Genomic DNA, 22,883 nt, shown 5'->3' with positions numbered 1-22,883 from the left:
CATGAAGGTCAAAGATGATTATCAGCAAGTAAGACAACAAGTTGATCAAAGAAAACAACTATATTCAATCCTGTCATTAAGGCCTTTAGGCTGGCAGGCATCAAGTCTCTCTATCCATGAACCAACAGGGACATTTATCGACTTATACCTTCAGAACATTGGTAAGACCATGTCCACCTACTTATGTGACACCACAGATTTCCTAAACCGACTTCAACAAGTGACTTTGGAGCCTGATACTACATATACCTTGGTTACCATTGACGTATGTGCTTTGTACACATCGATACCTCACAACAGGGGGATTGAAGCTATCTAATCTTTCTTGCTAACTTACCCCATCGACGATGACTTGAAAGTTCTAATACTTGAACTTATACAATTCACACTCTACCACAGCTACTTTTCTTGGAACAATGACTACTATCTACAGCTCGTTAGTACATCAATGGGTAATTGCACAGCGCCTAGCTACGCCAACCTCTTCATGCACCGCATGGAACTGGATCACATCTTGTGCAACAACAAATGGATAAACAACATTCTGACCCTGTGGCGATACATTGACGACATTTTTTTAATTTGGGTTGGTCAACCTGAAGAAATCACTGAGTTTCTAATGTACATCAACAATCTTGATGATCATATACAATTCACTCACACCATCAGCACCACCAGTTTACTTTTCCTGGACGTTCAGGTCACATTGCAGGACAACAAACTAGTCACCAACTTGTTTGTGAAAGCCACCGACAGAAACAATGCCCTATTCTACACCAGTTGTCGTGCTACTTCTTTGAAAAGGCACCTACCTTATTCCCAGCTGTTAAGGGCCAAAAGAATCTGTTCGGAACCTGAGGCGTATGATTTATCTAAACAAAAGATTTTGCAGAAATACAGGGATCGCAAATATCCGGAATCTACTTTACAGACAGCTAAAACACTCACTTCCACAAAGAATCGCCATGATCTCCTGACTCCACACATCAAACCTACCAGCAACCAGAGACCGGTTTTTGTGTCTAAATATTTCACCAAAAGTACTGTCATCAAAAATATCATCCTAAAGAATTGTGACATGATCCAATATGAACCAGACTTTCAGGGTATTTTCAACCACAGACCACTGTTTGCTTACCAGAGAGCTAAAAACATCAAGAATATTTTGGAGACTCAACCTACTGACTCTTCCATCCATTACACTGGCACCAAACCGTGCTTAAATTTCTGTCATTGTCACAACATTATCAAAGGGAATACCATCAATCATCCATCATCTGGAAAAGTCATTAAACTTATGACCAACGCAACTTGTGACTCCAAAAACGTTGTGTATCTACTCAAATGTCCCTGCGGGTTACCCTATGTCGGTAAAACTGAAAGAAAAGAAGGGGCGTGGCTAGCAGCCGATGATGGCGGCAGCAAACTAGAGAGGCTCCCAGAGTAAGGCGGCTTTCCGCATCAATCCGCATGCCTATCCGTACAAAAACGAACCCAGACGAGGTGCCCCGGGTCCGGTGACCGAACGGCAATTGGAGGAGAAGTTTGGGAGTATCGGTGCCCCAGGAACGGGTGGAAAAGACGACCTCTGTGTGCGGCCTGGTGGCGTGAGCGCAGCCGCGGCGGCTGGTTTGGGAGCTGCCAGGGCGGAAGTGGAGCCTCGTCGGCGCTGTTAACCGGAAGTGCCCGCAGCGAGTACGGACCCTGCGACAACGGCGGTGGAAGTCTGAAGCTCCTTACAGATCACATAAGGGCTCGACATATCGCTCCAACGACAAGACTTTGCTGTGGATGACGGCGACGCTAATTGCAACTGAAGCCTGAGAGGCAAGTGCGTAGACGCCGCCATTTTCTATCACATCCGCCACTGTGGGCACGAACTTTCTCAACTGCAGGGCCAGCGACCTGTACCGCAAGCTCGGTACTAGATCCTGAGTAACTATCACGATTGGAGTACAGAGTGCAGACCCGACTGTGGGAAGCCTAACAGCTGCGTAGACTGGGCGCTGCTGAAACTCGGGTGGCCCGGCTGACCGTTCGCCGTGATCACTCCTTCAACAAGGGACCGCCACAGGCTGAGTACCAGTGTCATAACATGGCGGGCAAAGGGTCCAGAAATACCTCCACCCAAGCTAAGCTTGATAAATTTGCCTTTGAGAAACAATCACTCTCCCAGACAGAGCAGCGCAAATCCCTGGGCAAAGGCACGGAAGGAGAAGGTTCGAAGAAGGCCACTTTGGAGGATGTTTTGAACGCCTTGACCCAGGTACAGGCGACGGTGGGGGCAACCGCAACAGAAGTGACCCTTATACGGGCGGACCTCCAGAAAATGAGCGAAAGGGTGAAGCAAGTGGAGGTGGTAGCTAAATCTTTGGTGGAGGACGTCTCGGATCTACAGGTAGAAATGGAGAAACTGCAGGCCGATAACAAGTTGCTCAAGGAAAAGCTGGACGATCATGAAGGACGCTCCCGGCAAAACAACGTTTGTATTTTGGGGGTCCCGGAATCTGAAACCACAGGAGCTATAGATTTATACGTGGAGGACTTGATCAAGAACCAGCTAGCCCCCAAGGGTCTTTCAAAATTCTTCACTGTGGAACGGGCCCACAGAGTACCAGGAGGGACACTGAAACCAAGGGCCTCACCGCGCCCGATCCTGCGAGACTTTTTAACGTTAGAGATCGCGACACCATCCTGCAGGCAGCCAGAGTGGCACCAGCCATTCAAATTCAAAACTCGCGGATATCCTTTTTCCCTGATTATAGGGCGGAGGTAACACGACGGAGGAGGACTTTTTTAGAAGTAAAAAAGACGTTGCGCGAGCAAGAATTATCCTACTCCATGTTATTTCCGGCTCGGCTACGGGTGGTCGCCGATAAGAAGGTTTGGTTTTTTGACTCCCCCGAGGCGGCAAGAGACTGGCTTGATGGCTGGCGCACAGTAGAACGCAGGTCCAACAGAATGCATCACGGACATCGAAACGACAGCCGGACTGGCTCACAAACTTCAGATAGAAGAGGCGCGAGCAAATCACCGACACCGGACCTGTCTGAGGCTGCCGGGGGAAAATAATATGGCCAGCCCGTGTACAACTTGGACACTGACTCCCTGATTGACTGCCTATACACACAGGTCGTTAATGGACGCCGGCCTGGGTACTCCGAAGGGAGCAGGGGAGCCGCCTGCTCGGGGAGACACTCTCCCCCAACGTGCAAGTACTCTGTTTTTGGGATGGGTTAAGCGCTCTGCTCAGTTGGGGAGGCAGGCAGTTGAAGGTCCGTTAAGCAGGGAGGCAGGGAGGGAATGGGTGGGGGGGGTGTTGGTTGTTGGTTGGAAATTCACTACGTCGGTCAGAAATTGGTGCTCGCTGTGTATGTGTTATAGCTGGAAGGATACACCTACAGGTCCGGTTGATCCTCCTTGATTCGTTTGTGTGTGTCTGCACGATTGGAAATGGCGGATGAGCAGCTAAGTAACGCGGGGAGCGCTGAGTCACGGTCATGTGGTTCCTCCCTTAGAATACTCTTGTGGAATGTGAGGGGGCTTGGGGATAAGGTGAAGCGCGGCCTGGTACTAAATGCGTTGAAGAGGCAACAACCCCAACTGGCGCTATTACAAGAGACGCACTTGACAGGGGGGCCACTAAAGCCTAAGATAGGAGGGGGTACAGGATGGTGGCACACTCAGACTTCACATCGGGCTCCCGGGGAACTGGCATTTTGATTAAAAAATCCTCACAATTCATTCCACTGAGCACGAAAACTGATGGTCAGGGTTGCTTCGCAGCCTTGCAGGGGCAATGGGAGGGTCGCCCCCTGACTGTGGTATCAGTGTACATCCCGCCATCCCTTCACTCAATAATGCTTCCAGCTCTTAGTGACTTTTTATTGTCTCTCCCCGAAAGCGATGTAATTTTGGGAGGGGATTTTAATGCTGTAGTAGATACACAGCTTGACAGATTCCCTACGACAGTTTCGCCTGGGGGGCCCTCCCGGTTTCAGCGGTTCCTGACAGCAATGGGGTTAGTAGACATCTGGCGTCACGTCCACCCCCAAGACAAACAGTACACGTTCCACTCCACAGTCCATAACGGTCTTTCCCGAATACATTACTTCCTGGCTTTGGGTGAAGGGTTACAACACGTAGATACCGCAGACATACACCCTAGAGGCATTTCAGACCACTCTCGATCACCCTAACAGTTTCCACCCAGAAAAAATCACGTAACCGTATATATCCCATTCAAGCGTCTTACCTCAAAATCCCGAAAATCAGGGAAACCCTCCAGAAGGCTACAACACAATATTTCGAGGAAAATGTGGCTACTGTGGCCTCTTCCGAGGTGCTATGGGAAGCCTACAAGGCAATGTTGAGGGGGCAAGCTATAAGCTCTATTGCGGCCCATAAAAAGGAACAGACGGCTGAACAGTCTAAGCTTGAGTTGACACTACGCGACTTAACAACTTTGCATGAGGCTAACCCCACAGTAGACACGGCACATACCCTTGCACTCCATCAGCGACTATACACGGAACATGTTCGCCATATGGTGAAGGGACACATCACCGATACACAGAATCGGATATACGATGTTGGAGATAAGGCGGGTAAGATGTTGGCCGGCTCGACAAGAGGGGGGGGTAGTTCCAGAGGGATCCAACAAGTGAGGGATAGCAACGGCGCGACTCAAACAAGCCCTGAACGGATAGTGGAAGCATTGGCGACACATTTTGAGCAGGTGTATACCCCAGAACGGGTGGTGACCGCTGACATGGCACGGGAAGCGCTGAGTAGAATGGAAATCCCAGTATTGCAACCGGAGGCAATAGCCGACCTGGATGTGGCCATAACCAGCGATGAAATACAGCTGGCCATACGAGCGCTCAAACCTGGCAAAGCTCTTGGACCGAACGGCATTCCAGTGGAATGGTATCAGTCCCAGTCCGAGGAGCTCAGTACATACTTACTCAACATGTACGAGGAATGCCGAGAGAGGGGTGAGCTTCCACTCGATCAAAGAACGGCCACTATAGTAGCGATACCTAAACCCAGGAAGCCACAAGAGGATTGCTCCTCATATCGCCCCATCTCCCTGCTAAACGCAGAAGGTAAAATATTGGCCAAGCTCCTAGCTAACCGGTTGATGGCACATCTGCCTGATCTTATCCATCCAGATCAATCCGGATTTATGCCCCATAGGAACACAGCTCTAAACCTTCGCAGGGTTCATGGGGTACAGGCGAGAGCGGACTTGATCCACGACCACGCAGTTATATTGGCCCTAGATGCGAAAATGGCTTTTGATTTAGTGGAATGGAGCTACCTCTTTGAGGTTTTGTCCTGTATGGGCTTCGGCTCGAAATTTATATCATGGATCAGACTGCTGTATACGAAACCGATGGCACATGTAGTAGCAAATGGCCACATTTCTCGAACATTTCCGCTGGGGAGAGGCACCCGACAGGGCTGCCTCCTTTCACCTCTGCTTTTCGCGCTCTCCCTGGAGCCTCTAGCTAATTTAATAAGGCAAACGCCCTTACTTAAGGGGATACAATGGAAGGAGGGTTGGGAAGACCGGCTGTCCCTCTACGCGGACGACATGCTGGTGTACTTAACAGACCCCGAGCATGGTGTACCGGTGCTCTTGAATCTGTGTGACGATCATGGTAAAATTTCAGGTTACACGATTAACTGGAACAAATCAGAGCTGTATGTTCTGAAAGGCCAGGTCCCGACGCTCGGCCCGATTGCCCCCTGAGGCTAGCTGGCTCCTCTTTCAAGTATTTGGGGATCCATGTCACACGGGATCCATTGGAATTTATGCAATTAAATCTGACGCCACCACTTGAACGGCTCAAGCAAGACGTCAAGTTCTGGGCGGGGTTGCCATTGACAATGCTGGGAAAAGCAGCGCTATATAAAATGATGTCTTTGCCCCGCTTTCTGTATATACTGGAAAACACGCCATTTCCTGTGGCGCCGGGGTACTTTAAAAAGGTGCAAACAAATGGTTGCTGAACTGTTCCTATAGACAGACTGGGGGGGATTAGACTGGCGTGACCAAGGTATCAAAGAGACACCCTAGGGCATCCATTTTGTTGGATGTAGTTGCCTCACACACCCATAAGGGTGTCATGCTGCATCATAGGCGTTTGCTCCTCATCCGGGAGGCGGTGCAATCCCCGACGGGCTCACCTCAAAGAGGGGCTCTTTGGCGGAGATCTTTTTATCCAACAGCCTTATGGTGAAGTGGGGGTGTGTGGGCGGGATATTGTGTTATGTGATGAAGGAATTAAGGAATTAAAATGTAGCTGGGGGTACCGGAATTAACTTTATTCTGGGGGTCCCCTAGCTGCAATTAAAAGGTGGGGCTAGCTCGCTAGGTGTCAACAAGTTAGGTCGAGTGACCCTAGAGAAAGCTAGAAGTGAGACTGGTCGACATGTTTCTCGCTCAGGGTAAAATCACCCGCGATTCATCAGGACCTTACAAGAAAGTGCAAAGAAGAGTTTACAACAGCATGCTTGTGTCATGTGTGTAGTGTGTACAATACCTCTGTGGACTGTCCTATGCCTATTGGTCAGGGACTAAGGGCCACATGAGGGGTCGGCGGGTCTGGACATCGGGGGTGAGTCTATTGTATGTAGCTCACTCTGGCCGTGTCCTCGTGGAGAAACCTACCCATCACCGCCGAGCTCGAGTAGAACAAAAAAAAAAAATACTTTAAAAAGGTGGCAGCAGTAGTCTCTGGTCTGCTGTGGAGCAATCGCCCGACGCGTATAGCGCAAGCCAGGCTACACAGGGGTTGGTATGATGGTGGAATTGCGTTGCCGAATCTTCACCTATTTTACTGGGCGGCGCACCTCAAACCCATTAACCAGTGGATACATGCCTCACAGACTGACCCAGCTTTCCAAACAGATAGGGCACAACTGGGCACCAACAACATGCTAGCCCCACTCTACGACCAACGTAAAGTACGAACATTAACGGGGCCTACTAAACTTACTGTGTCGCTGTGGCATGTGGCGCTGGCTGCGCTGGGCTGGAAGGGGAAAATTACCAAACTTACCCCACTCTGGGACACCCGTGCCTTGGGAAACCTGAAATACAGTAGGGGCTTCTCTCACTGGGACTCCATCGGGATATCCACGGTGGGCGACATGTGGGAACGGGGTGAGGTCATTTCATTCAACCGCCTGAGGGAATTGTATTAACTGGGGCCACACGAATCATACCGCTACGTTTAGATACGGCACGCTTTGCTTGCAGCCATCCCCTCCAGGTCGGTTCTACCAGAATGCTCCCTGTTGGAGGATCGTCTTCTAACTGACTTCATGATTGAACGAGCGACATCACTGACTTACCGTAAACTCCTAAATAACTTACCTGACCCGCTGGCCCCCCTGAAAGATAGATGGGAAGGGGAAGTGGACGCCCTGGATGAACACGAATGGAATGAGGCACTGGCGTCCCCAAAAGAGGTAGGCATCTCAGCCAGGCTGAGACTTGTACAGCTTAAGGTCCTACACAGAGTATATTATACGAGAACACTCTTACATCGCATCCACAGAATACAACATCCCTACTGTCTCCGTGGCTGTGGGGAGGAGGGGTCCTTTTTCCATACAATCTGGGACTGCCCACGCATACAAAACTACTGGAGACAAATACTACGCACTATGTCACAGACTCTAGAGACCTCGCTCCTTCCGGAACCGAGGCGATGTCTCTTAAATGTGTGGGGACCGACTGACCTGTCCAGATGTGGCCAACTTTGGGTAACGTTAGGCATGATGGTGGCCAAGAGAGATATCGCTCAGCGTTGGGGGGCGGCAGAACTACCGACAAAGTCGCAGTGGTGCATGAATATGGACAAGATAATGGTGACAGAGAGGGCGGTATACTTAAGCCGTGCGTGCCCGGGAAAATGGAATAAGATATGGTCCCCATGGAATGTATACCGTGGTGAAATTTGTGATCCTCTGCCAGAGGACGACCAGTTGGAGTCGGATGATGAGGGGGGGGTAGGTTGAGGGGTCGACGGAGGATAGGGACTGCTACACAGTTACACGTGGATGTATGGGAATCACTGCCCTTCTCTTTGGCTTGAATCCATGACAAAAAATAGCAACACATACTGTCATGCGGATCTTTCATACAGCTAAACAGCATTACTACTTTTAGATGACCGCACTGTGATTTCCTCATTGTTATTTTTGTTATTTTCATAAAAAACAAAAAAACAAAACCTTAACTGCTTTGCAACATGATATCGATTGTATACCTTTCACTTAACCGTATGATGCACCTTTTGCCCTTAGCAGCATGATCACAGTATGGACATACTTTATACATGACTTCCAATGCTCATTTATTAGCGTCCGGCCCTCTGGGTTGTAGGCAAATGGCTGTGTAACTATGTGAAGGTACAATAAAGGTTTAAAAAAAAAAAAAAACTGAAAGAAAAGTTAAGGTTCGTTTGACCGAACATAAGAGCACTATAAGGAATAAGACTACTACAGCACCCCTTGCGGCCCACTTTACCGCACACCACCACAACGTTAGTCAACTGCGGTTCCTTGTCTTGGAGATTGTACCGTTGAGGCCAGGCACGGATAACAAAAAAAGACTTTTACAAAGAGAAACTGTCTGGATAAAGAGACTTGATGCCTGCCAGCCTAAAGGCCTTAATGATAGGATTAAATATAGTTGTTTTCTTTGATCAACTCGTTGTCTTACTTGCTGATAATCATCTTTGACCTTCATGAACTCCTGTTCTAGCTTTTTTTCACTCTCTACTTCTGTTTTCTCTACATTCTACACACTCTGCTTCACCTACTGTCTTTTGCCCTAGTACTTTTTCACTTCATTGTCCTAGATGTTTCACATTCTTGCACTTTCCTTTTTCATTCGCGTATCCTTATTATTTCACTTCATTGCACATCGTGTTACCTTGTGCCTCACGGCCCTGTTTCCCCTCTAATTTACCTTCATTTCCTCTTTACCCTCATTGTTTCATCCCTTGACTTATTTACGCTTCATCCTAATGACCATTTTTTGAGCTCTTGTCCTTCTTTCCTTTCATTTATCGTTCCGGATTTTTATATGACCTTTGCCTCCAGGGTCACCATTTCCCATCTTTCTCACATTTCTTGTATGCTTATGGTGGTATTCGTGTTCATTGTCCGATTTCACCCACCATGTTCCACACAACCCGTGATTTCCTCACCCAAGATGGCCGCCTGTGTGCGTCTGTCCTTAAGGTTTTTGTCAAACATCCTTAAATTTCTTTTCACTATTGTACATCTCACGCACTTTAAATGCATTCTTTCCTGGTTATATTTTCATCTTACTGTCACCCACATTTAATTTCCCTGTTCCCGTTGATCGCTCTCTTATTCTAGTCTATCGTTTGTTTTTATTCCCCTTGTCTATTTCTATTCACTTCCGCATCCACTCACGGAACCCTCATTCTCCTGACTGACACGTTACGCGTCTTTCCTGTATACTATCCGGTAAGCTCGGAACACTCCGTTCCCTCTAACTTCTGTCACACGGGTGATTAACGCTTGCTGTTTAAACCCACTTTGGTTTTCGTAAATCCGTTAGTTAAATAAACTGCTCGTAAGTTATTTTTGACCGGCATGCACCCTGTTCTACTTAACGCTACAATATCTGGGACTTTCAACTTCTCTTTATCGTCATTCTTATTATGATTTGTACCCTCTCCGGCTAACATGCATCCGTGTTTACTTCACCTTCGGGATTTTTAGCCTCATTTAAACATCTTTGTCCACCACGCCCTTTACCTTTTTCGAGCACCATTCAGTCTCTCTATGTTTAATATGCACTTCTTTGCATGCTGTCTTTCATACCCGCATTTGCTCCAGCCTCGATTCACCATTTATGATATCTACTCCGGCACGTTTCAAGATTGGTTTTATCCCTGTTTATGTACTTATATTCTGGAGGCGGCTTCCCTCCCTGATACGCTGTACTCTTACTTTCAGATTGCGAATTGTCCCCTGATGAAGTGCCACATCCAGAAATGCATAGGGACACCATCAATGCAATTGGATCTCTTTTGAACTTTGAATTGTGTATACACTTCTTCAACGCAGTCACTATGATTTAATATGTGACATTCATAATAAACACACTTGAAATGGATTATTGACGAACAGTGTATTTTGAAGGCCACATCCAGAAATGCATAGGGACACCATCAATGCAATTGGATCTCTTTTGAACTTTGAATTGTGTATACACTTCTTCAACGCAGTCACTATGATTTAATATGTGACATTCATAATAAACACACTTGAAATGGATTATTGACGAACAGTGTATTTCCATTTTCGACTTTGCTTACATTTACTAAATTTCCATTGTCAAAGCTTTCTTCTCCACTCGGAGTGCCACAGGAAGCAGTGCAGGTGGTTCCTGCACTCCCCTAGTTCTTTTGTTGAAATTCGGAGCCCCCACTGGCCGGGAGGGACTCTTTCCTAGGCACCCTAAGATCGATAACTATCGTATTCAAGTTGACCTTGTTGAACTTTTACAGAGGGTGTGCCGCCATCCCACTTCTTATAGCATCACAGTAAGTGACCCATGACCGTGAATCTTTTGAGGAAGTGATGTCACATGGCCATAACTGTGATGACATCACAATAATTGACACTTCTAATGTTATGTAGTAACTGCATGATCAATATAACACAGAGAAATATCTATTGTAGATACCTCCTATATTAGGGTGGCAACTTGAACTTGTTCTTTGAAAGTGGTACGTGCAATACTTGCTCTGAATTGTAGTGAACAGGCAAAGCAAGTGAGACAGACCTCTTTTATGGGGTGCTCGAGAGTACACTCACCTGGAGAACATTTTGAAACAAATGAGTCACAAAGTACATTTTAAAGCACACTTTTTACGTAAGTTTAAAGCCACTGGCTCTGAAAGGGTACTCATTAAATATTCATGTACTTTTATGGTGTGCCAAGCCGATAAAACCTGTCGCTTCTCAAGATGTGATCCTATTTTATTCTTAATAAATTTTGGGTGCCCCATATGTCAAAACGTACCTCCCTTGTGCCAGGTCCATCATTTTGTCATGGGTACCCCATAAGTCCCTGGTGTCAGCTTAGGCCAAAAATTACATACAATATGCTGGTGCTAAAAGTTTGCTTTTAATGCTGCCCAAATGCTATCAGTGACGCGTCAGGGGTGTGGTATTTAATAAAATATCTACTTGTCCATGGGGCAGTTTGCTTCACAAATATACTTGTCCTGTAACAAAATCCAAAACAATGTCCCTTTTGTGCCATGTAATGCGGCAACAAATTATGGCAGCAATCTCATTATATAAGATCTCTGATATAACCTCACTGATTATGCCAGGCTCATGCCATAATAGGGTTTGAATACTAGCCATTCCCTTATGTTGCTACGTATCCGCAGATCTACATACTAGGGCTGAAGGTAGTGGTAAGCGATAGTTCCAGAGTTGGAATGCCCTTTTGAGTCTGTGCAATCCTACTAACTTGAATGTTTTAAGGGTTTTTCACCAACTCTTATCTGATCTTTTCCCATACTGAGAAAGGTTGGAACTTAACTCCTGACCATGGCAGATGTGAAACTTCTTCCAGGGTTGGGAAAAAAAGTATTTGGAGGTAAAGTGAATTTGCAAACACTCATATTTTCGCATGAGCAAACCAACACATGCACATTTACTCATTTTAAAATGCAGTTCACAAAATGTCCTTGGAGTGCTATTTCTTGGCCTACTTCTGTACCTTTTTGTGTATATCTGCACCTAATACAAGGACATATACCATGGGTGCACTTTTGAGATTTTCTTAAAAAATTGGGCCCCTAATTAGGTCTGGCATTAACCATGGCCTTTTGCGTTCATTAAAATTCCATCTCTCTCTCTCTGTCTATCACCTGACTTCACTGAGAGTGACAGCATTCTGCTCTTCACAAGGAACATATCGGCACACAAAATAGTTTTTTTCCGTGCCAGGAACTACAGTGGCAATGTGTACTTTTTGAGGCCAAAAACTATTTTTGCTTTTGCCAATGTTTGTTATAATGGCGAGGGCCCAGCAGCTCCCACACCAATTTGGTTTTTCAAAAACCATGACACACCAATTCAGACATTGACAAAACCAAAACGCTGACCATCAATTTCAGACCTGCTTGCTTTGCCAATGCATATTTACTTTTATGTTTCCCACAATCATATTGAAACTGGTTACACTAATTTTCCATTAAAAATATCTTTGGAATATGCTAGCAAACATCAACACATTTTACTAAATGATGTTGCAAAGAAATTGTACTTAAAACTTTATAGTAGTTTAGCCAAATGTTTTTTGCCTTCTTGCATTTTTTTATGAACATTTCATTTTGAATGCAAAGACTCCTCAAGCTTCCTTTCAAGCCTCCGCAAATATTTGCATCTAATCAGAGAGCATTCTGGGAGCATTATATATAGCCTCATATTGCAAAACTTTGAAAACGTTTGTACACATTTTTATACTTAACCACTGTCAGTAGTACAGTCTGAGCTTACATTTACTTAGAGCGATCAACCTAATAGTAAGGGCTTTGCATTAATGAACCATAAATACAAGTTTGAACAACATTAACGTGGACATAGATATTACCTTTACTGCAGACATTGCACTTCCCTGATACATAATATGTAAACTGACAGCCATAGAGTTTGTGCTGTAAGGGGTTAGGTCTGCTTGTCCCAAGGACAAAATACACATTAAAACTTATTGCCTTTGACCCCAAACAATATGTCCTGGGCGTCTGGCTACCGGAAATCACATCCCTGCGCTTTCATCAGAAATGATCTCTAGCATGTCAGAGCCAGCATTTTGGCATGGTTGCTCTGCTTCCATATGCCATGGTCGTCCTCCCTTATGACCAGAATTAACCTCCAATGTGCTGCCAACATTTTACCACAAATACCCCCCATGCCAAGAACTTCCTCAAGTATACCGACACCAGCATTTTTCCACTGGTACCCAATATGCCAGAAATTGCCTCTGGTATACAAATACCAGTATTTTACCATGGGTGCCCATTAGTCCAAAAATTACCTCAAGTATGTCAGTACCCATATTTTTGTCGCAAGAATCTGTCATGCTAAGAATAGCCGTCAGTATGCCATTGCCTGTATTTTTGCCATGGGTGCTTAAATAAGCAATAAAATAATCTTCAGTATGCCAGGGCTAATGGCAGAGTTGCAAGCATAACACCACAATCACATTCAATTACTCATACTTATTCTCACTCACTCATTTGCATTGACTTGTACTCCTTCATTCTGACTCGTTCTTTTACATTCACCCAGTTTCTCACTCACACTCTCTTGCACTCACTCTCACTTCTTCATTCTTACTCACTGTCACTTATTCTCACTTTAACTCATTAATTCACACTCGCTTTCACTCACATTCACTTCTACTCTTGATAATACTTTCTCACTTAACCACTCATTTGCACTTACTCATCCTTACTTATCATCACTTTTTAACTCACTTAATCTCACTCAGTTACACCCACTCACTGCCACTCACTCATTATCACACTCACTCTTACACTCCCTCCTACGCATTCTTACCCATTTATTGCCATCCACTCACTCACTCTCTCACTCATTCATTCGCATTGACTTGCATTCCTTCATTCTCAATCGTTCTTTTACACTCACTCTTTTCTCACTCACCTATTCTCCCACATTCATACTTTTATTTACTCTAACTCTTTCAGTTTCTAACTTGCACTCGCTCTCACTTCCTCATTCTTACTTGATGGCACTTATTCTCACTCTGCCTCAATAATTAATGCTCACTTTCACTCACATTCACTCATGCTCATACTTTCTCAATCATACTTATCTGCACTCACTTTCACTTATCCTTACTTTATAACTCCTTATTCTCACTCAGTTACACGTGCTCACTGCCACTCACTGATCATCACAAACACTCACTCACTCTTACACTCCCTCATACACATTCTTACTCATTTATTGTCACCACGTCTTCAGCCACTTGCAGTCACTCTTACTCTCACTCATCCTAACTCCCTGACTCACTCATAATCACTTACTGACACCCAGTTTCACTCCTTCTCACTCATTACCTGTTACTGACTTTCACTCTAACGCCCAAACACCTGCTGTCACACATTCACAGACACACAGGCTCTCACATATACATTCGATCTAACACAAACCCACTCAATTTCAAGCATGCACACAACTTACATTTAAAAGCATTTTAATTGCAAGAGAAGCTCTGGTTCCAGCTCTGGTTGTTCCATTGTTAATACACTATTAGTAAATAATCTTCTATTCACTAGTGTAATGAGAAAATAGGCAGAAAACAACTAGGGGGCAAGAGTGCATGAAGGTACCGCATACATGCTACAATTGAACACTTGTCAGTGCAAGGGTATGCAGTTCCTGTAGAGGTGGAAAGGAAGAAGTTCTAACAGGCCAGAAAAAGTAAGGAACTGGGGGGAGGGGCGATTCCTCATTGTATTAAGAGCCCTCACATACTCTTGCGAGTGTCATGCTTCATTATAGGGCCTTGTCCTCGTCAAGCTGGCGCTGCAATGCTCGACGGGCACCCTCTAGGCAGCTTTTTGGCAGAGATCTTATATCCTAAGCAGTCTGTGTAGTATCTGTGTAGGGCCCTTGATGTACATGTGCAAGAAAGGTGTATAAATGCAGGTGACTAAAAAGGTACCAGGCGGATAATAAGACAAAAGATTATATATTCAATGACCCCACCTATCCAATTAAAAATTAAGCGCAAAACTCATAGAGGCAATGATCTATAGCGGCTTATCCAAATCATGAGGTCAACATGTTTGTTACCTATGTTAGTCAATTAATGATCTGTGGAAATTCTTCAGGAACAAACAGAAAGGAAGTTATGATCTACACAATGCTTGAAACCAATAGTAACAAACATGTGATCCAAGCAGTGAAGAGTTCTATAAAAATACAACAGAGACCTGATTAGGCTGGATTGCAGAAACCTAATGAGGCTGACCCAATTAGAGTTGTGTGTTTGCCTCCTCGACGATGTCTGAAGCAGTATGCGGTCCTTCAGCATAGTCGACCTGGCGACGATCTCACGGCCACCTACCCTGTCACCAGCACCTCGGGAGGGCTCATTAGGTTTCTATACTTCAGCCTAATCAGGTCTATATTGTATTTTTATAGAATTTATTTTTGTTTGGTTCGGAAGAATTGCCACAGATCATCAATTGCCATTAGTAACCTAGGCAAAAAACATGTGGACCTCATGATTTTGTGTGACATCGCAAGTGACTTGTTCACAGTTAATAATCAGACTTTGATGCCATTGTCGGCTCCTACACACCCGGCCTGCCTCCCCAACAACCCAGTGCAGAGTCTCTCAGTTGGCCTCTGAGATGGTGAAATGTATGGTACGTTTTTTGTAACCAGCTGTTTTATTGAGATTTTATAAAGTAGGCCGCTGGCCATTTCAGTGAAGCATCTTCTGGCTAGCCAAGTAACATTCAATTAAGCAATATCTTTATTACAGAGATTAATTTAAATACCATTTAGGATACAAAAAATTGAGCCCTCCTCCCAACAGAAATGTTATTCCCCCTCTAAATTTGTTAACTCTAGGAAATATTCATAGCCCATGTCCCTAAGTAAAATTTAAGCCTGCACCCTCCCCCATCGCCATCACCCTGCCATCACCCTGCCACCTCCTCAGTATGCAAGCATCCACCAGGGGACCAAAGTGTCCTGACCAGAACAAAACCTCCTAAATGTCTGTGGTCTGAGAACAGCTCTTGCTTTTTTGCAACAGCTCCCTTCTCTAGTTTCCTACTCTCCGCTTGTGACAGTGGAACTGACTGACTCCCTGAACTAGAGGGATGAATGATCGTGCCCGGTTTGATGTGAATGGACGTGCGCAGAATGGTCAGAATACTTTTGATAGAAAGCTCTGTAGTCAACTCACTAAAACATTCTGATCAATCAGATAACATCCATGTTGTGCAGCTAGGTACAGACTCACACCTGCTCAGTGCCAGGATACCCTCCCGTGTGATAGTACTCTCTACAAATCTGCATAACATAACATCGACCAGATTCATCACAGTGTTGGAACACTTCTTGCATAACGATCACTTAGTCATATATTGCCTATTCTTAAACATACTCCTGTTGACAGCCATATGTAATGTACAGTATTCCACCCCTTTCTATTTCATCCGTCAATTATCTTCATTCGAAGTCATATCAACAGGGTACTCAACATCACGCTTGCCTATCCATGCCGAAGTTGTAATACCCCAAATGTCTGAAGTGCTGCTTGTATCCCATTAGTAAGACAGTTGAACAAAATGATACTGCTTTCTCACTGAAAGTATTTCAATCCTGCTCAGAAGTACCAACGCCATGTCACTAAATCAATTTCTTATTTAGACGTGCTGGCATTATCCAGCTGAACGCAGTAGAGTCTTGTGGAGCAATACTGGTATCATACAACAGTTATTCCTGTAGTAATAACCAATAGTTGAAGCGCTGTCTAGTTAAAGTATGGATTGTCCCCAAAAATGTGATGTTACTCTGTAGTAAAAAGAATTTTTACACATTATCTTCATTGTTTTTCTGTATACCAGCATTGTGCTGAACTATTTCATACCTGTAATGAATTACTGATGCCTTTAAAATGAGCGGCCCTTCTCTCAATTTTAAAACAAAGAAAAAAATTGCAACGGATGGAGGGCTACATTTACTTTCAGGTTTATCTTTGTGGCCTACGTACTGACAAACTAAAAGCTGAATAGCTTGCAGTCACGGGCTAGTTGACTAATTCCTTTGTCTCTTATATGAAAACATTCAGGTGTGCCTGGGCATAATACTCTACTGTAATACACAAGAGGGTAGCTGTTCCAAAAAGAATAGAGCCATGTGAGGGGATTGAATCCAAGAAGGATGTTCGAGTCGGGGAGCTTCCTTATTAGGAAGTGTTGCCCTGCCACACCTGTGAAGGTGTCATGCTTCATCATTGGGTGTTTTTGCTCATCGTGGGGTTGGCGCTGCAGTACTCCGGGGGCCCCGCAAGAGGGCTCTTTGGCGGAGATCTTTTAAAGTTAAAAACACCGTAATGGTAAGTGCAAGTGTATGGAGCTGGTGAAACCGTGGATTAAAAATACCACGGAGTTGCCCAAAAAGGGAGATTTTTATTCCTGGGTCCACCTGGTCAGGTTAAAAACAGAAGCCAAACTGTTACTTCCCAACAATTAGGAAATACATTTTAGTCATAGGTGCAGGTGAAGTGGATTGGGTCGACATGTTTCATGCCCTATTGGTCCAGGAGGGATCCATGGCGTTTCATCAAGACCAAGTATAGTGTAATAAAAGAAAAAATGAAAATCTATCCCTGCCCAGATTCAGGAGAGGCAAACCCAGGTAGTGGGTATTAAGTAGATTACCCACTTTTGTCCTAGTTTGGGTATGACTAGTAAATTAGGTGCAAGGAAAAGGGTAGATGGTCAGTCACCTAAAAAATATATATTCAACCTGAAAAAGAGGGGAGAAAAAATGAGGTAAGAATACAGCCACCAGAAAATCAAAATGTCCTATAAAAGATGTGCTGGAGTTGCAGTATGAAGATTATATCATTGCTGGGTGTCACTCATTCAGAAAAAGTGTGTGTGTGACATGCATTCACATGCTTAAAAAAAGTATTGTATCGTTAGCAGGACCACAAGTTCACACCCAACACAACAAACACATAAAATCATCTTTAGATTTTGCGTATTGATAAACGTCCATGACTTAAGAGGGATATGTTGCTTACACTCTTTGGTAACGGATATAGCCTCTTAGGTAAGGGCAGGTGCTCGCTGTATGAGATCTGCAGAATAGGGTAACAGAAGAGGTTCAAAGTTACAACTTTGAGCCTCTTCTGTTACCCATTAAATCTTTTTTTACTTTAAAAGATCTCTGCCAAACAGCCCTCTCGCAGGGTCCGTGGAGTATTGCAGTGCCAACCCCACGAGGAGCAAAAACACACAATGATGAAGCATGACACCTTCACAGGTCTGTGAGGGCCACACTTCCTAATAAGGAAGCTCCCCCTGACTCTAACATCCTTCCAGGATTCAATCCCCTCACATGGCTCTATTCTTTTAGGAACAGCTATGTCCTTGTGTATTGCATACCTCTTCTTGGGAGCTAGGGAACTGGACTTCTTTTTCTGCTCCCTGTCCCCATCACTTGTGGATTGCATAATATTCTACTTACAAAAACTCAAAGTCACTGTATTAGTGAGGCATCAAGGTCTGACTGGCTATCTGATTTAATTTTGCTGAAATTACAATTGTAGTATCGCTAGCGCTCGGACCTGCAGTATCCATTATGCGATTTACTAGATGATTGTCTGAATGGTGTGTTCTGCTACCTTTTTGACAAGGTAGTCTTTAACCCATCTATACAGTATATACATTATGGAGAAGCGCTCTAAATTAAATCTCTTCAGTCGTATATATTCTGAGATCTTTCTTTTATGTTTTTGTTTAAAATAAAACTCAATCCTGTTAACACATGTTGTGTCGAACAAGGACTTTTCCAAGGCTCACGAGTAACACCAGGTCAGAGAACAAAGTGACTGAATACTTGTTGATGCTTGGCAAAGTCCTTGTTTACCCAAACATGTTTGTTGGCTTGAGATTCATCCTAAAATGTATTGAAATTAAGTTTCTGAACAAAGATGACCGACAAATTCTAATTTGAAGTGAATAAGTATCGGCTAGATTGTTTCTCTTAAGTAAACTGTCTTCCAGAGATTCAGTTTTTGACATGAGAAAAATCGATTTCGATTTTTCTTTGTAAAGTATGAATTCCCATGGTTTGCTTATATCTTTTCAGAAATGCACAATGCCACAAATCTGAGATCGCGGTCCTTATCGGGAACAGGAAGGTCTTTGGTTGGCTCGTGGCTGAAGCTAAACAGAACGGATGAGAATTTTCTACTCTATGCACATCTAACCTATGTCACTTTGCCATTACACCGTATTTTATCAGGTAACGTTCCACTTTGTGTACAAATAGAGGCCTTGTTTGTGAAAACAAATAAATTAAGAATTGAGGCATGATTGTCATTTGCAGAAAACAGTCAAGGTCTTTGTCTTTACCAGAAGATGTATCCTCACGTGGAGATCATGATATAAAACCGTGGCTTTTTATAAACATTATCATAGTCTGTTCCTCATTCACACCACTTGAAACATGAGCAAATATTGAGACAACCGAAATGACAACAACTTTTCATTTGTGGGATACTAGAAGACTATGCATGCATTCAGACATCTTGATAGCAGCATTTGAATTATGTGTGGATTAATGTCCTCTCTTGTTCCAGTTGAAGAATGGGACGTGCAGTTAAGTTGTGCTTTCAGTTAGTGCTCAATTCCTATCTGTATAGCATGTATTTGTATGTCTCTGCTCTGCTTTGTTTTATGGTGATCTGGCTCCGGGTGCTTATTGAAGAAGCAGCTTCCCGCTTACGACGCTCAGAGAGCACACTTTCATCGTTTTGGAAAATGAACCCCAATAAGCTCCTGCAACACTATTTGTGGGAATAACGTAACATTTCTACCATTGTGCTATAAGAATCAGGCTATTCCTCACTGATGACGCCTGCTTAGGCCAAAATAAGCCTTGGGGTTGCTTGTGCTCGAGTGGAATAATGGACAAACAACAGTGCCTTGGAATGTGGACCCGAGTAGCTACCAGAGTCTGAGATTAATTCAAGCTTCCTGCCTTTTTGCTTTCCTCAATGTGACACCTTATGCGATACCCTGTGTGTGAAGGACATGTCCAGTTGTGAGTCCTGTGTTCACTATTATATAGAAATTAAGCTGTAGATCAGTGATGAGGCCTCAGTACTCAAAAACAGGTCTGGAGTTACTTGGCTCCTTTCTGGAGGGGACTGGACTGGTCGTTTGGGCTGAACTATTCCTATGGAGTACGATCAAGACGGGTTCGTACATGGCTAGTCTCAGTCTACAGTGGCATAGTGAGCTAAAAAACAGCGCACTGGAATGTTGCCATGAATATTTCCGGGTGGCTGAGATCAATTCAAGCATTCCACCTACCAACATTTTGTTTTCACCCTGAGTACTTGCAGCAGCAATCCAGTCCAGGAAGCACACGCGTGCGCGTGATAAAATGCAAAATGGCACAGGTCACCTTTTGCCATATAACCCAAAGACGAAGGACTGTTTCTTGTTAGTGAGGTTAGTGGTAAAGTGGTGGGTATCCTTGGACCTGTCATAAAGGGCATTAAGGGCCTGATGTATGTAGAAAGTCCGCATATGCAGACTGTGGACTGACCTTTTGTGACTGACCTCTCATTCTGCAGTGCAGCCTCTGACCTGTCTGAAATCCTGAAAACGACCTGCCAACCCTATATAAGTTATGCAGGTTGCGTGCAGTGCTGTAAACTCAGAATGGTGTCCTATCAGGTACAGAGGGCCACCTTCCTTACATTTTCTTTCCCAAATAGGAACTCGTTTATTTTAAAGCAGGCCATGCTCATTAAAGGCACAGGTGCTACTTTAAAGCAGTCTTTCATTTCGGAAGCACATTTGGAGGAGCAAGCAGTGGTCCCCCGTGCAACTGCCGGCTTCCTGATACATTTCTCAAAGAAAAATCTGCCCCATGGGGAATACGGGATGGAACCCGCTTTGAGGTGTTTGTGCCTGATCAATGGTGTGCATTTGCGGTTGCAGACAATTCACACAAAGAATAAAATATTCCAAATGCTATGGCAATTAGCCGCTTATATCCATAAAAAGCATAAAATGTATATAGCATACCGGGTACTTTATCAGTAGATGACTAATGTAAATAAAAATACATTACAAAAACTATACATCACATCTAAAAGATTAAAAGAAGCACATCTTAAAATACTTTTCACGAAGGACAGTTACATGTCCACAAGCAACTTCTTACCAAAAAGACTAACAGCGTTTACATGTCGGCACTCCCTTCATCATACGACTTTCTCAACCTCAAAGACGAGGCAAAAAGCGAGCTATAACATATGTAGAATACCCATCTGCAAATACAATAATGCAGGTTTTACTACTACCAAATGCAAAGCTTTTAATAGTGGGATTAGATATATTCTTTGGAAGGTTTCATAGTAGCCACAAAAAAAAATGCAATAGGTCCTGGGGAGAAACATTATCACAAATACAGGGGCTTAACTTTGTACTCCAGTCAGCGGTTTTAGGGAAAGCTAACAACATATGTAACTGTTTAAACCTGAATCTGGTGAGGAGGAATCTATGATGGACATTAATAGTAGTGAGCAAATATGGTTCAATGGCAGGACCTGTTCTTATTAATGCATGACTGCGTACCTCTAAATATGTGTACAGCTGTACACTGGATAGACTATTGCCCTGTACATGGAAAGATCTTGACTTAGTCTTTTTAGGCCAAACACCATTACTTGGGATTTGCTATAGTTGGTGGAAAGGTCTAATTGATTCCTGTAACTTACGAAACCAGCTAACAAGGTCCAGAGACCCAGGGCGGTTCTAGACAATAAGACAGTATCATCTGCACATAACAATGCAGGAATTTGGCAAGAACAAATACAGGGGTATTCCACCTGCTCATCAAGTAATGTGGCCCCTAAATCATTTGCGTATAAGGTGGGGCCATTGTGCACCCTTGTCTAACACCCGACCTCAGAAAAAAGGGCTTGTGCAAGACCTCTCGGAGTTACACCGAACAACTGCCTTCATATCTCTAATGCAACTCACTAAGGAAGTAAACAATCACTGGATCGAGGCCCATGTCCAGCAAGACCTGCCACAATTTAGATCTGTTCACATTATTGCAGGCAGAAGACAAATCCCTGTACGCGACAAACTTTGAGCCCGATTTTGCCACGGTGTTCTTGTTGAACAGCATGTGAAAATTGAAATACTGATCACAGGTCTCCAAACACAACCGAAAACCATACTGAAGATTAGATAGAACAGACCCATCCTCTGCTCATGACATCGCCCTCTTTAAGATCACCCTACCAGTTACATTGACGCCGACTCATTCAAAGAGATGGGCCTATAACAAGAGGGAAGATCCCTAGAGCCTTTTTTATCCAAAGGGATAATAATAGACTTGGACCATGAACGTGGTAACCCAACAACCACAACCAGATTAAATAACAGTGTTAAAATTTGAACATGGCGGCAGGGATCCTGTCAGGATGAGGAGCCTTATGGCTTGTCATACGTATTATTGCCAATTCAATCTCCTCTACGTCAAATATTAAGTTGCCTTGCTGCAATGCTACCACAGGGGGCCCATACGAGGAAACCTGGTCCTATGAACCATAAATGCCTTCAAAATGCGGGGGATATATGGGAGGCAATAGCTTGGCCATTACTTACACTGAAAAGTGGGCGATTAACAGTCTCCAAAAATCAGACACTGTCTGCCTTTGTAGCTGTCTCCACCAGGTCGGACCTTGCGTCCTCCCTAAGGTCCGTTTTCCTTCTCACTATCCCTTTTTCATATAAAGCATGTCTAGATGAGATTAAACCCTGATCTTTTGGCTGAGCTTTGAGCACAAACAGTACTGATTTATGAGCATTGGAGCATTCCTTGCCAAACTATCCAGGTTGATTTCTGAGTGCCTTATTAGGGGGAAGGGACAACCTAACCTTAATATGTGCCTTGATCATGTGATAATTGTAAAAAACACAGTTGATGGACAGAATGCAGAACAATGTCTTACATTCACCCCAGTACAAAGATCTGGGCCTAAATCCATCGTTTTTTTG

At 44.2% G+C, this 22,883-nt stretch overlaps 1 protein-coding gene across 1 annotated transcript in view; it reads left to right on the top strand.

Moving 5' to 3' along the window:
• KIAA0930 (KIAA0930 ortholog) overlaps positions 1-22,883 on the top strand; it is a 615,380-nt gene that overhangs the window by 577,606 nt on the left and 14,891 nt on the right. Inside the window, exon 9 of the mRNA XM_086952743.1 lies at positions 18,946-19,101. Within this exon, the coding sequence (XP_086808869.1) occupies positions 18,946-19,101 (156 nt within the window). The remainder of the gene's footprint in view (positions 1-18,945; positions 19,102-22,883) is intronic.

This window comes from Lissotriton vulgaris, chromosome 1_2 (assembly GCF_964263255.1).
Source record: "Lissotriton vulgaris chromosome 1_2, aLisVul1.2, whole genome shotgun sequence".
Lineage (NCBI taxonomy): Eukaryota > Metazoa > Chordata > Amphibia > Caudata > Salamandridae > Lissotriton > Lissotriton vulgaris.
This window is presented reverse-complemented; position numbering and strand designations above follow the sequence as displayed.